Source organism: Mustela putorius, unplaced genomic scaffold (genome assembly GCF_011764305.1).
Source record: "Mustela putorius furo isolate JIRA1106 unplaced genomic scaffold, ASM1176430v1.1 tig00000174_pilon_pilon_pilon, whole genome shotgun sequence".
NCBI classification, from domain to species: domain Eukaryota; kingdom Metazoa; phylum Chordata; class Mammalia; order Carnivora; family Mustelidae; genus Mustela; species Mustela putorius.
The window spans coordinates 18465568-18480345 of record NW_025421304.1 but is presented as its reverse complement, the minus strand read 5'-3'; the positions used below and the strand labels follow the sequence as shown (position 1 = coordinate 18480345).

The following is a 14778-nucleotide window of genomic DNA, read 5'->3' as shown; positions in this document are numbered from 1 at the left end:
TCCTGCACTTGGCCAACATCTATTTGACATTCTCAGGACACCAGGTAAGCAATTGCGTAGCCACGCTACCTTCCGCGCCTTTCTCCACTTTCCTTTTGCCCTTGTAACTCCTCCCAGTCCCCCAGGGGGCGGGGCCAGGTCTTCACTCCCCTGACCCTACCCAGCCACGTTTCCTTGACACCGGGTTCGCGTACCACACATTCCACAATCCTCTATCTCCTTCCGCCTTCTAAAAGCAACTCTGAGGGACTACCAAGGAAAAATAGTTCCCTGACAACTGAGTTCTTTCCACAAGGAGGCGGAACTGGGGCGGGACTTAAGAGCGGAAGGGACAGGAAGTTCGTGATTCTTGTGGCAGGATTGGGCTTCGCGCGCTCAGGGGGCGGGTCAAATAGGCGGAGGGATCCATGTTACGCGGCGCACGTCCCGTCGCCTCCATTTAAGGCGGGAGGAGCGGCGCGGGCGGCAGTTGCTGTGGTTTCCGAATTGAGGTTGCGTTAATTTTGTGAGAGCTGAAACTCGAGGACTTAGAGTCTGGCTCCCAAGTTTAGCCGCGGGGAACTGTAGATCAGGCGGCCAGGAGCGCAGCTTCTCATCTTCGAACCAGGACCGGCCCCTGCTTTCCCTTAGCCACTTGGTGCTCGTATCGAGGTCGGCTCCGGGGCGGCTGGGAAGGCCGCGGGCGAGATGTTCAAAAACACATTCCAGAGCGGCTTCCTCTCCATCCTCTACAGCATTGGCAGCAAACCCCTGCAGATCTGGGACAAAAAGGTTAGGAGCTGGGAGGCGGTGGCAGGGCGGGGTGCAGGGGCCGCGCCCCCTCCTCCGGGGGTTCGGGACGGGATGGCGGGTAGTTGTGCCGAGTTGGAGCTCCGGGGAGGCCAGGCGGGCGCTGCTGTGACCTGTCCCCAGGCTGGTGTGACAGAGGCGCGAGGTATGGACGTCTTGTCAGCAAGGGGATGGGGGTTGCGTGTAGGGTGCGCGTGGCTGGTGTTTAAGTGTCCTGCGGCTGTGGTGTGGTTGTGGTCCCTCGCCACCGTCTTGACTTGGTCAGTCAATTCCCCAGAGTCTCGGTTTCCCCATTCATATAATGCCCATATCCTAGCGTGAAATGCATAAACTTAACTGAGGTTGCTTTGGGAACATAGAGATGAAAGAAGCTGTTCACTGATTTCACAAATATTTACTGAGAGCCTGTTTTGTGCCAGGCACTGTGCTGGGCACAAGACACAGAGTCTTTGTTCCAGGCATCCTCACAGGGACAAAGCCAGAAGGCAGTTGTGTTTGGATTTGATTCATTCGCTCCTTTCCTTACAGTGATCTCAAACAAGGTTAGAAGTCGGTGCCCTTAGGCACCTGCTCCACATTCGTTGCTACTTGGGGTCTGTGCTGTGCCTTCCGTGCTTGATGTCTACATCAGGAAAATTGCAGAATAGTGATAAAGTTTTGTTTGGAGTAATAAGCTCAGAGCCAAGTACCAGCCTCACTATTTTTATTGAGGTATCCACTGGATAACACTTTCACTGAGCCCAGGAGATGATGACCCTGCCCTTCGTCTCCTTTATGGAGGTATTGAGTAGGGGACATGTGTGTCTAGCATGCTATGAGTTGGTCTGCATTTTTTGACTTCGTTATTTCATTTCTCATGCATGTTCTCTGTCAGCTGTACACCCACCCACCCACCCACCCACCCACCCCCCGCTTTTTAAGTTAAGACAGGTACTCTATTGTGAAAGACAGGTGATTCCTCAGGGGACAACAGAAAGAAGTGGTATGTTGAATGGTGTTTTTCTAGAGATGGATGTGGAATTATCTACAGTTTATCTGTCTTGAAGTCAAGAATCTTGGATTTCTTCTCAGAACAAATCTTTGTCTTCCCATATCCCCAGATAAGCATTTTGGGCCACCTAAAGATTGAGAGAGAACACAGATAGCCTTTTGCCTGTCATCACTAGGGATATCTGCATTTCCAAAGAAGCAGTGAGGGTGGTATCTTCTTAATGTCATTTTTGTAAGATAGTTGAAAGATCTGAATATAGTGGGTTGTTTGAGCCTTTTGCTTATCTGAAAAACTTGAGCATCTTTCTTCTTTCACAGTGCTTCTATCCACAAGTTCAGGCTAATACCAAGAGTATTACACAGGAAAGCAGTTCCTTAATTTTTTCCCCTATGTTACTGAGGTTTTTCAGTTCCATGGTTTTGTTCACATTATAGTAAGCGCTGTAAACTCTAAATCCCATCTCTGCAAAGAGAACTTGGAGTGAATGTACCTGAGAACTTTGTAAGGATGTGGCTTGACTTAGTTACAGACTGTCATGGAGAGAGTGGCCTTGGTGCCACTGAACATGGAGTTGTAACAAAAGTGTCAATATGAGGCAATCGAACTAGAGAATGCGACCTAATCTAAGAGGGGTTTACAGAGCAGGTCAGAGAACGTACTCCCCCTGAAAAAATTCCAGGGGTGGTGAGACCTTAGCATTTCTGGTAGGTGAAACTTACCAGAGTTGACCATTTTAACCCTTCCGGAGCTTGGTCTTCTGTAGTGTGTTTTATTTTTTCAAATGCAGCTTTTTGATTAGTCAACATGTTTACACACGGAACATGAAAGCAAAGTAACCATGGTGCACTGTGTCCCTTAACAACGCCACTAGAGGTCAGATGGTGCCCTAATGACATAAACACGTGTGAAAACATTAGAACAGCTGGCCAGGGTTACATGGAATAAATTAAACAGACAAAACATTTAGAGTAACACTCATTTCAGGCAAAGTTCTTGTAATAGTAAAAGTTAATTATGTTTCTACTTTTCCTATTTAGACTGAAAAGTGTTTAGGGGTGAATTTTTTTCCCTGGGGCAAGAAAAGGTAAGGAAGGAAAATGGCAAGTAGTTTGGGGTTAGATCCATAGGCTTTGTTGTCCTATTCATAGGACAGTGTGCCTTTTCTCGGCTATATTACAAAGTCCTCAGGAAGTGCTGGGAATCCAACCCAGTTGGGGAAACACTGGGAATTGATAGACTTACTAAAGATTTATTGAGCCACAGTTAAATCACTGGCACTGTGTAGATTTGGGAAGATAAAAAAAGAGAAGACATTTTTCCTGCTCTCAGGGAGTAAGGTATAGTTGTAGTAAAGACAGTCTGTTGGAGGGAGGGATGGATTGCCTACAATTATCTAGAAATGGCCTTGACCTTTGCCAGTAGTTACATATGGCTATTTTTACTATTTTGATTTCACAAACTTTACTGTTCTCCTTCTGAGTTTATGAAGACAGAATTTCTATACTTGTTTTTTGTGAAGAATAATCTTGGAAAAATTAGGTTTGGCTTCTGTTGAGGCTCTGTGTCTTCTTATGAATGTGAGGAGTGAATGTCATATTCCTAACACCAGTGAATTGACAAACTCCATTTTCATGGGCGTGGTTACTAATATTTGTAACACTTGCGTTTATCCTACACTCCTTGAAGTTCATACTACCTCCCCCCATTCCATCTTTTAAATCTTAATTTAAACATTATTTCATTGGGAGCTTAAGTTAGGTCTCCTGTGTGCGCCTGTGGCCCTCTACAGCACACTTATGGCGGTTGCCAGTTTACTGTGTATTTCCCACTAGACTGCCAGTTCCTTAAGGGGAAAAGTATTTTACCTTGAAACCCCAGGGCTGGAGTTGGGACAGTGTGGATTTGTGTCCTGGGTCTGCCTTCTCTCCTATGCTGTGTAACCTCGGGCAAGTACTTACCTACTCAGTTTTCTCATTTTGTATTGATGCTACCGCCTCCCATGATTATGGAGATTAAATGAAGGTGTATATAAGAAATGCTTGGCAGCAGAGTTATGGCATACAGTATCAAATAGGGTGGGAAACTGAGGGATTTGCTCAAGAGTAAGAAAGTCTGTAACTGATGCGAAGGAATAGGAAGTGCAGTAAAGTCAGACTTCAGAGATTAGGATAATTTTCTCGTTGTACCAGGGCTTTCCCAGTCCCAAACCCTTAATATGGCTCTTAGGCCATACAGCTCATAGTCTGGTGCCTACTTCAACATGGTCTGGTGCCTGCTTCACTGCTTCTCCAGGCTCACCTCCCCCAGGCTCCTCACCTTAGCAGTGACCTCCCACTGAACCTGAAACCCTTCTCGAACCTTCAAGGCTTCCATACCTGCTGGTCCCTCTGCTGGGACCCACCCTTCCACTCTTCATTAGTCTCTAGGTCACAGTGCAAAGGCACTTCCTCAGGTTACATTAGTTTATATTCACTTGTCCCTCCAGGTTAAGTTCATTTGTATCCCCTTAGAGAACCTCTACTTCCTTTTCATCAGACTCCTCATACTTGAAATTAGCTTCTGAAAGTCTGTATGCCTGGCTACACTGTAAACTTAATGACAGAGATCTCTGCAATTTTTAAAAAAAAAAATGTTACTTATTTGAGAGCATCAGAGGGGAGGGGCAGAGAGAGAGAGAGAGTCTCAAGTGGACTCCCTGCTGAGCCAGAGGCGGAAGTGGGGCTTTATCTCACCACCCTGAGATCATAACCTGAGCTGAAACCAAGAGTCTGGACCTTAACCGACTGTACCACCCAGGAGCCCCAAGGCCTCAGCTGAGAAGAAATTAGGGGTTTCTTGATGTTCCCCTAACTTTTGGGACCAGCAAATACTACATTTACTAAAGGACTTTTTTGTTTAATGTAGACATTACTTCTGGTTTGTAAAGAAAATACCAGATGGTTCTATTCCCATTTATGCCTATATAAGACATACAGTTTTCGTATTTCACATATAAACCTAAGTCTAATATGTTAAAAGTTTACTAGATGAGAATGTTAATTCATACCAGCTCCTCTGCCTTTCTTGCCTCTCACCTTGTCTTTCAGCTGCAGCTGCTCCTTGCCTATTCCAAAGCTAAATATTAGAACCAGACTTTGTGGTTGTTGCTGGATAGTATTAGAGTCCCATTCCCTGTTCCTAATTTTATTTATTTCCCCTGTTCCCAGTTTTAAAAATCAGCTGTTTCCAGAAAGGTAGTTTCTATACCCAGTTTTAAATTAACAAACCTTACCAGTGCATTGTTAAACTGCTGCAGTTTCCAGTAGCAGAGGCAAGGGCATTTGGGCAGGAAGGTAGTACAACTGTTTGTTTGGTGGTTTGTTTTCTTTGTTTTGTTTTGTTTTTTGTTTTGAAGACTTTCCCTGGATCAGTCTGATGATGTTTATTATTCGGAGTGACAGCTTTTACTATAATTGGACAAAGGCATAGGTTTTGGTTATACTTGCCCTTGCAAGGAATTGCTAGGGGGACTGGTTAGCAATGCACTTAATTGACCCATTGGAGCCTGCAAAGCCCAAGCTTTGAGGCAGAGCTATGCCCAGCTCTCCCCACAGAGGTCTCCCTCTGCCTGCTTTCAGACTTAGGTCCCAGCCCCTAGCTGCCAGCAGAAACTTTCCTGCTGAAATGGACAGCTCTAACAGCTTAATGTAAATTGGAACATGTGTCATTAAGACTAGGATGCCAGATGGCTGAGGGCTCAGCTGTCCACCAGGATAAGTGGGTGGAGCCAGAGAAATGAAAGGTGGGGGCAGGGAATGCATACAACTCATGTGTTATTTTTAAAACACTTGAAAAAATATGGAGCATTGGCCAGCTTCCTCCCTATCCCAGGAGTACTTTTTTCCCCTCAGCTTGACCCTCCTCCCTGGAGCTTACATTGAAGGAAAAAAAAAAAAAAATCAGTGTTCTTTATTAGTTGCCCCAGCAACCATGGAAAGCCTGGGAGAGTGATTGCAAGAAGGACTTGAAGGTTCCCTTCCTGATGTCTGTCTGCAGGGGCTGAGAACCATTCTCATTTGTAATAGCTTAGTAGCCTGGGTTCTATAGCTCGTAGCTTGGGGGTGGTGATGTGGGGGATGGGGTACATGGGGGTAGGGAGTTCATGGGGAAAAAAAAAAAAACAAGATTGGCTTTGTTTATTTTTTGGAGGAATGAAACACTTGTAGCCCACACCTAAATAGTGGGAGAGTGTCATAAAAAAGAATTGACAAGTCAACAGTTGGCACTTGCTCATTTAGAGAGGGAAGTAGAATAAACCTACTTCCACTGTAAGCAATAAATGCTGACCAGTTCATTTTGTCTTCATTTCAAAGCCAGGCCTGCTTAGCGACCTCTGAACTGGAAGGAGCTGAGGAAAGGAAGTTGATGCTTTCTGAGGCCGTGTATCTTGTTATATGTGTTTGTCCGAAGCTGGACTGAGGAGGAGGGGGTGGCTTCCTGGAAGACCTTTACAATTTGAGGCGGTGACAGCCAGATTGCCAGGGAGGGTGGTTGGGAGGACTTGCCCCAAATTGTCCACCCCTTTTCCCTTTGATCCTAATTTTAGAACCTAGAGAGGTTTGAGGAGGTTTCCTTTAAGTGCTTATTATCTCTGGTTAATTGCGCCCCCCCACCCCACCCCTCTTTTCCAGTGAGCATTTGCAGTATTTTTCCAGTGTGTATTTGACTTAATAAAGGAGAAAAATCATAATTCACTAACAAACCAACTTAATTTGATTTCAGAGCTCTGGCAGCTCGTGATATGAGAATACCTAAAACTCCAGAGAGACTGGTGGCATTCCTTTGAAAAAGCTGCCTTTTTCCCTGACTTCTCTTGTTTTATGGACTACGTTAATTAATTTTGTAAGAATTAAGTCTATGAGTGTGGTGGTTGATGTGTGCTGAGAGAAATTTCTCTTTAGGAAGTTATTGAAAGTCTAGCTAAAAATGAGTTTGCCTCTGGGTAAAAGCAGAAGAGAATACATCAAATCTGTTTTGACTTCCAGTCTGTTGGCTTCTGCGTGCAATGTAAGGCATTGTTTTATTCTGTAAAGACTTGAATAATCATTTGCTGGAGTGAAGTCATCTGCTATAAACTTTGAGATGGGCAGAAGCAAGTTTCCTAACATTTCTTCCCTGTTAAATCTCGCTGGGCTTTCTGGAGCGGATAGATAACTCTCATTGGGCTGGGAGGGACCTTCAGAAGACCCAAGATTTGAGGCCATGCTTTCAAGCAGTGTTGGGTAAATTGCCAAGTTGCCTTTTAGTTGTCCTTTAGCCCTTACTCTTTTCAAGTTAACCATCTGTTTGATGTTGCATTATGTACCTTTTTTTTTTTTTAAGATTTTATTTATTTATTTGACAGAGAGAGAGATCACAAGTAGGCAGAGAGGCAGGCAGAGAGAGGAGGAAGCAGGCTCCCTGCGGAGCAGAGAGCCTGATGCAGGGCTCGATCCCAGGACCCTGGGATCATGACCTGAGCCGAAGGCAGAGGCTTTAACCCACTGAGCCACCCAGGCGCCCCCATTATGTACCTTTTAAAGAAAGAATGACGTTATATTAGATGTAACTATAATAATATTAGAACAATTAGAGGTATATTATAAAATTGTCTTGTTGGAATACTGGCAGCTCTTAGCAATGTGAGTGCATCATGTTATTTGGAAATGGAAATAATTTCTTGTTTGATTCCTCCTTCACCAAAAAGTCGGCTTGATTTTCCCCAGCAGCTGTGGGCTAGCAAACAGAGGAGGAATATTGCCACTTCGCGTTTTTTGCTTCGTGAATATTGCCAGAGTGTTTATATGGGGGATGAGGTGGGCAGTGTTGGCATGTGGTACACAGACCCAGGGCTTTGTGCTCTTAATCTCCCTGGGAAAGAGGCCCAGAATTTGAAGCAGGAGGGCATTGGGTGTCGCCAGCTTTGTTTGAGAAGCACTTCAATGTGACATTTGTGTCTTAAAAACCTAAGAAATGCTGCATTGGCAGAGATCTGGGGCCCATCCACCATGCATTCTGTCTCTGATAATGGGCACCAAAGGCTGATTTGTGGGAAAGCATTCTTCACGCTGGCAGCTTCCCGGGCTTTGTGACATACCCCAGGCTCTCTGGCTTCCTATAATAGCCCATGGTGGATGTGTTATCCAGGAATTTTTTAAAAATCCTCCTTGAATCTATTCATCCTTGCCAACTCTCAGGGTGACAGATTCCAGAAGTCAGCAAATATTTGAATGCTTAGTTTATGCCTAGCATAGTACTAAGCATTGTAGAAGATACAAATGATGCTTAATACTTGATCCCTACCTTTGGGCTTAGGCTTTTTCGAGGAGGCAAGACTCAGTTGCATCTTTCAGGAGGAGATGGGCAGTAGTAACATCTGATCTCACATAGGAATACCAAGCACACCATAAGTGGATCAAATTCATAGTAACAGAGTTCATAGAGACTGAGGTCTAAACACAAAATGCCATATTATTAATGAGCAGTTTTGAAAAATACAACTGTCAGACTTGACACTATGCTCTCTCTTAATGTGCAAGACCAATGGAAAGACAAAGGATTGAGTCATAGACCATGACAGTCCAGTACAGCCGTTTTCACTATACCTGGAAAAAGACTCATGATTTTGGAGCATACTGTTCTAAAGCTGGTAGATCTTTTTCATTTGTGAATACATTCAGCCCTAATAGGCCAGCCCCGTGTTGAAAATGCCTGTGCCTTTCTCTGCTCCATCCATATTAGGTGCTTCCGAGTTTAGAGCTTGAAGGTAATTCTGCTTTCCTGAATTATTTTGAGAAGGGAAATCCATATTGAGTATTGATCTCTCCCCATATTATACCTCCTACATATGCAGCAGATAGTACAAGACAATGTGGGATGAGGTGCTAAATTAAGACCTCTAGGCTACATGAGCCAGACAAATCAGAAAGAAGAGAGGTCGGTGTGGGATGAAATGCTAAAGAAGGCTTCTGTGTATGGCAAAGATGAGACTTGAATTCTTACTTTAGAAAGTTGAAATTTAGGGGCACTTGGGTGGCTCACTCATTAAACGTCTGCCTTTGGCTTAGGCCATGATCCCAGGGTCCTGCAATTGAGCCCCACATTGGGCTCCCTGCTCTGCAGGAAGCCTGCTTTTCCCTCTCCCACTCCCCCTGTTTGTGTTTCCTCTCTGGCTGTCTCTCTGTCAAATAAATAAATATTTTTTAAAAAAATAGTTGAAATTTAAGAGACTCTTTTTTTTCTTTAAAGATTTTATTTATTTGACAGAGATCACAAGTAGGCAGAGAGGCAGGCAGAAAGAGAGGAGGAAGCAGGCTCCCCACTGAGCAGAGTCCGATGCGGGGCTGGATCCTAGGACCCTGAGATCATGACCTGAGCCAAAGGCAGAGCTTTAACCCACTGAGCTACCAGGCGCCCCGAAGAAATTTAAGAGACTCTTAACGATTGAGAACAAACTGAGGGTTGTTGGAGGGAAGTGGGTGGGGATGAGCTAGATGGTGACGGCATTAGGGAGGGCACTTGTGATGACACTGGGGGTCGTATCACCCCAGTGCAGTGATGCATTGAATTCTACTCCTGAAACCAGTATTACACTATGTTAACTAACTAGAATTTAAATTTAAAAAAGAAAGAAAGAAAGCAGCTTTAAAAAAAATAAAAATAAAAACGGGAATTTAGGGAACAGAAGGTAGGGAAACGTGAAGTAGGAGCACAGCACTAAGCATTGTAGAAGATAGAAATGGTGCTCCATACTGAGGGCGGAATGCTTTCATGTTTTGGTTGCCACCCTCCTTCTCAGTGGCATTCGTCCTTTCTGGAGAGAGTGTGTCAGGCAGTGCGGGGGCTGTGAAAAGCCTGGTCGTTCATTCTGACTCTCTCGGGATCCTCATTTGTGTTCTCTGGGTGTCAGTGTCCACATCTGTGAAATACCAGCTACCTTGTCTTGTGATTTTGGTTGTCATTTGGACTAAGTCAGAGAATGTAGATGAATGTCCCTCGTGCCCAGTGTGTACAACATTGTCCTGGCGGATGGATTGCCAGCTCACCTGCAGCTCCTCTGCTGGCTGATGGGACCCTGTAGAGAGGGAATATCATGGCTTGCTGACACATAAGCTCAGTATACCATGTCACACGGTTCTGTCATGCCCCGAGGGTTACTGTGGTCTCCTTTAAATGGTTCCATTTGGCCTTCAAAATCTTAACAAAGTTATTGCCAAATATTTCAGTACTGATCAGTTTAATTTTCTTCATTGTAGGTACGGAATGGCCACATCAAAAGAATCACTGATAATGACATCCAGTCCCTGGTGCTAGAGATTGAAGGAACAAATGTCAGGTAGGCAGTCCCTCTGTTCGCCCAGAGACACTGCACTGGCAAGGCAGTGCATGATAGGGGTTCATAGAGCACAGACCGTGGGGCCGATGACCCGGTGGGGATCTAGCTCTGCTGCTCACACCTGGCCTTGGGCAAGTTTCTTAAGCCCTCAGGCCTGTTTCCTAACCTGTAAAATAAGGATAACGGGGTTATTGTGAAGATTGAGTAAGTGAATTGTGTGTAAACACATTAAGTGCCATAGTAAGTGCTGTGGGTTAGTTAAATTATTAATACGACCAAGGCATGCGGACATGCATGGAGGGGTGGTACTAATCACCCAGTGGGTGACCTGGGCCACAGTGAGGTTTTCCCAGTTATTATGGTCTTAGTTTGGGTTTTATTTTATTTATTGGATGGCTCTCTTAGACCAGAGGGGAGTTGTCTTCACTGGAGGAAATTGCTCAGCTTGCCAGCCAGGCTTTGTTTTTCAGGTATTTTCTTGTTGATATCTAGCTATGTGTGAAGCTTGTGTTTGGAGTCCAGTATTTTTTTCTTTTTTTTTAAATCATCGGGATTGAGGGTAATTGGATGATGTGTCTGGATCTTCTAGATCTACTCTCCAGTTTACCTCTTGGACCACGTGTTTTTGTGGTGTGTTCCACAGAAGAAAAGGCAACCGGTGTGTTTATCAGTGTCTCCTCTTTCTGCAGCACCACATATATCACGTGTCCTGCAGACCCAAAGAAGACGCTGGGGATTAAACTTCCCTTCCTCGTCATGATTATAAAAAATCTGAAGAAATATTTTACCTTTGAAGTACAGGTTAGTAGATGGATTTGTGTATACTCTTAGCTCTACCAAAGGGATACCCTATCAACTTGCAAGAGAAAGTAGCTCTAGGAAAGTATACTTATTCTTTTGTGTCTTTTCTGCCTCTGCTAGACACTTGGTGCAGCCATTATTATTATGACATAAATTTGGTATTAGTAACAACTTTAATGCCAAGTTTTTATTTTTTTTATTTTTTATTTTATTTTTTTTTTTAATTTTTAATTTTAATGCCAAGTTTTTAAAGCAGCAGCAAGCTCCTAGGAAGTCTGAACAATAGCTATGGGATCGCAAAGCTTGAAGGTTAGAGTGTGTCTGTTCACTGCTGGTTATTGTTGGTCTTCGTTGTAGTACTTGTGATTTTTCAAATGGAAGAATGTTTATGAAATCATTCTATGGTCTGTGGGCCCTCGGCTGTGTCATGTGCCCTAAAGCAGCTGATGTCTCAGCAACTGACAAGATAAACTTGCTGCTTCCGGGCCATCTGCATCCAATGTGACCTGTATCTGGTCTGTTTATTCTCCCTTGGGCCTCAGCCTTGGGAAACCAGGCTGTGGGAGTTCAGTCCCTTGCGTCACCAAGGTTGTCTCCTTCTTCCAAAGTAGAGTTACTATGGCTCTTTTTCTGTGTTTCATAGGTACTAGATGACAAGAATGTGCGTCGGCGGTTTCGGGCGAGTAACTACCAGAGCACCACCCGAGTCAAACCCTTCATCTGTACCATGCCCATGCGGTTGGATGATGGCTGGAACCAGATTCAGTTCAATCTGTCAGACTTCACTAGGCGGGCGTACGGCACAAATTATATCGAGACCCTAAGAGTCCAGGTACTAGCTCCTTTCCTGATGGAGGCCTGAACAGGAGAAGGGAGTGTGCTCTACCTGCTGCTGGCTTGTGGCTCTTGTGACAGAACAGTGTGCCTTTCTGGCTGAGGGGCCCAAGTCACTGTCCAGAGGGCTCAGAAAGATCCAGGACACATTCAGGGGTCTGCTCAGATATAGTGGGAGAGCATAGCAAGCAAAATATCCCTCTTGCCTGAACCCACCCCAAGCCATGCTGAGGAGATGCCAAAAGAGAGGAAGCTTTGACAGCATCATGGGAGGGGCTCCAGGAGAAGCAAGAAAAGAGGAAGGCCAATCATATTTTGTTTCCTTTTATTTTTTTAAAGACAAGGGTGTCATACATCCTGCTTTTTTTTTTTTTTTAAAGATTTTATTTATTTATTTGTCAGAGAGAGAGATCACACAACCAGGCAGAGCGGTAGGCAGAGGCGGAGAGGGAAGCAGGCAGGCTCCCTGCTGAGCAAGGAGCCCCATGCGGGGCTCGATCCCAGGACCCTGGGATCATGACCTGAGCCGAAGGCAGTGGCTTAACCAAATCAGCCACCCAGGCGTCCCCATATTTTGTTTCTTAAAATAAGTCTTGCACCCACAGATTCATGCAAACTGTCGCATCCGACGGGTTTACTTCTCAGACAGACTCTACTCAGAAGATGAACTGCCAGCAGAGTTCAAACTGTATCTCCCAGTTCAGAACAAAGCAAAGGTAAGGGGGCCTTCCTTGGAGGAGGCCAGACGGTGAGTTGGGGAAGTGTGCTCTTCTGAGGTCAGCTGCAGAGCCTCTCCATGGTGACATGGGGGCTGGAGTACTTTTCATCCTAAGGTCTCCTTCCATCACCACTGAATCAGGATCAATCCTGTGAAATGTTTTGTTACTGCTGTCCCCACCTCCACAAGGTGGTCCTGCCCCTCCCTGCTTCCTGCTCAAGCCTTCCTTGGAGAATGTCTTCCATCCGAACCTCTTTAGCGGCTCATCAGTCTCCTCTGACAAAATGGCAGCCACTTACTTGCCTGACTGCTGCTGACATTATTCATTTCCGTACAGCCCAGTGTCCCCTGCAGTGTCATCAGAGTCTGGGGTGGGGGGGTGTTTCGTGTCATTGGCACTGACCATCTATTTTCTGATAACTTAAACTGATGCTTCTTCTGTTTGTTTCTTTTTCTCCAGCAATAACTGGAATGCAACTCAAGGGATAGCCCCTGGACATGGCTCTTAGTTTAAAAAGGAAACTGTCTGGAGGACAATGCGAAACAAAAACAAAAACAAATATTTCTATTAGTTTACTGTGCTGTGGTTCTTTTATCTATTACTTGGTGTCCCCTGTTGTGGACACCAGTGACCATGCCATAATGCCATAATTGCATTGTAAGTACAGTGAGGAATAAGCCGTCCTTTGGAACATGAATGGTGGAGTTTATCCTGCTGCCTGCCTCAGTGTGTGGGGAGATACACTTACCACGAACTTACAGATTTAAAGATGTCCCGTAAGGCAATTTCAAACCAATATTTCTTCCTACGGTTTATTCATTGTTTTATATATTATCTAAATATATGTATATGCTGTGTAATACTCATAATCCAGAAATGAATAAAATACTATATTCTTGGTTTGTAAATTTGTTTTTAGTTTATTTTTTTAAATATATTTTTTTCCTTTATGATGTGAAGATAGAACTCTTTCCAAAGAACATCCCCTACACTCTTGCTCTGGAGTAGCTTGCGGTAAGCGCGTAAAGAACAAGACAGATCTGTAGATACTGATGCAGAACAACTCCCAAGATAAACTAAATGGAAAAAAATTTGCCCAGCATATGACCAGTAGAGTCATTTTACTAGGGTTTAGGGCCCATGTCAAGCTTAAGACAAAATGGCTTCTAGTCTAGATGGCTTTTTTTTTTTCCCAGTTCTTTTTATTATCTATTATTTATTTTCTTATTTATTTAAGAGAGAGTTGGGGGGCGGGGTGGAGCAGAGGATAAGGGAATCTGAAGCAGACTGAGCTGAGTGTAGAGCCCGAGGCAGAGCTTGATCTCACGACCCTGATATCACGACCTGAGCCCAAATCAAGAGGCAGACAGTCAACTGAGCCACCCAGGCACCCACGAATGCTCTTAAATACTCTAGGAAGTTGTCGTTTTGGAACTGCACATGCTGTTCTATAATAGTGCGCCCCGTGTCTCTCAGCCTGGCAGCCACTCCCCATGTCCCTGTGTGAGCTCCAGATGAAGTGCTTGCCTTGGATTTAGTGACTTTGAAGAAAAGTGTTTCTTTAAACACTTGAATCACATGAGAACTGAAACCGTACCCCACTTTCCCTGCTCACACTTCTTAGGCATATGCTTGGTTAGTGGAATGACAGACCCTGGCACAAACAGTTAAATTTAGAAAAGTGAAATGCTTAGATGATGTAGCTCTACCCCATGCAACATTTCTGGGGAAAGCAGTCTGGGGGCAGAGAAGGGCATGTGCAGATAGACCTGGTCTTGAGGGATACAGCAGAACTACTCCTAGCATCCAGAGAGAATAGTTACTGTATCGTGTAGGATTCTTGTATGATTAAAAAAAAGGATTTTGAAAAGTAATATTCATGTAACAAGAATTTCCAAGTCAAGGAAAGAACAGAAGGCCATCCTAGATCCTGTGCTCGCCCCAGGGAACTCCCCTGGATTCAATTCTGTTCCACAGGGATGGCTCTGGAATCGTGGGCACCAGCCATTTTGACTTCGACAAGAGGTAAAAACAGCGCTGACTCTGATGTTGCCATTGCTGCCTTCTGTGAAGTTAAATGGCAAGAAGCATTTTTCCACGTCTTCCTCCTCCAGAGCGTGCCGTGGGTAAGCACCGTGTCTCGGAGGCAGCCGGGGGCAGGGGGCTGCGTTGGGGAGGTAGAGTCTGGAGGGGAAGGGGCTGCCTCTCATGTCTCACAGAGCTTCACTTCCCACAGTTCCTGAGGGCCTGACCCCTAGCTGGGTCACTCAGGACAACTTTGCCCTTTTCTT

At 44.8% G+C, this 14778-nt stretch overlaps 1 protein-coding gene across 2 annotated transcripts; it reads left to right on the top strand.

Moving 5' to 3' along the window:
* Positions 1 to 429: 429 nt before the first annotated feature.
* Positions 430 to 13026, top strand: CFAP20 (cilia and flagella associated protein 20). Of its 2 annotated transcripts, XM_004744276.3 has the most exons (6): positions 430 to 771; positions 10054 to 10133; positions 10823 to 10934; positions 11578 to 11766; positions 12374 to 12484; positions 12947 to 13026. In XM_004744276.3, exons 1-6 carry the CDS (start codon positions 688 to 690, stop codon positions 12950 to 12952), a joined length of 582 nt encoding a protein of 193 aa, XP_004744333.1. In that variant the 5' UTR covers positions 430 to 687; the 3' UTR covers positions 12953 to 13026. The 2 variants fall into 2 exon arrangements, with proteins under 2 accessions (XP_004744333.1, XP_044932063.1); XM_045076128.1 differs by lacking the exon at positions 430 to 771 and having other exon boundaries at positions 10723 to 10934.
* Positions 13027 to 14778: the final 1752 nt, after the last annotated feature.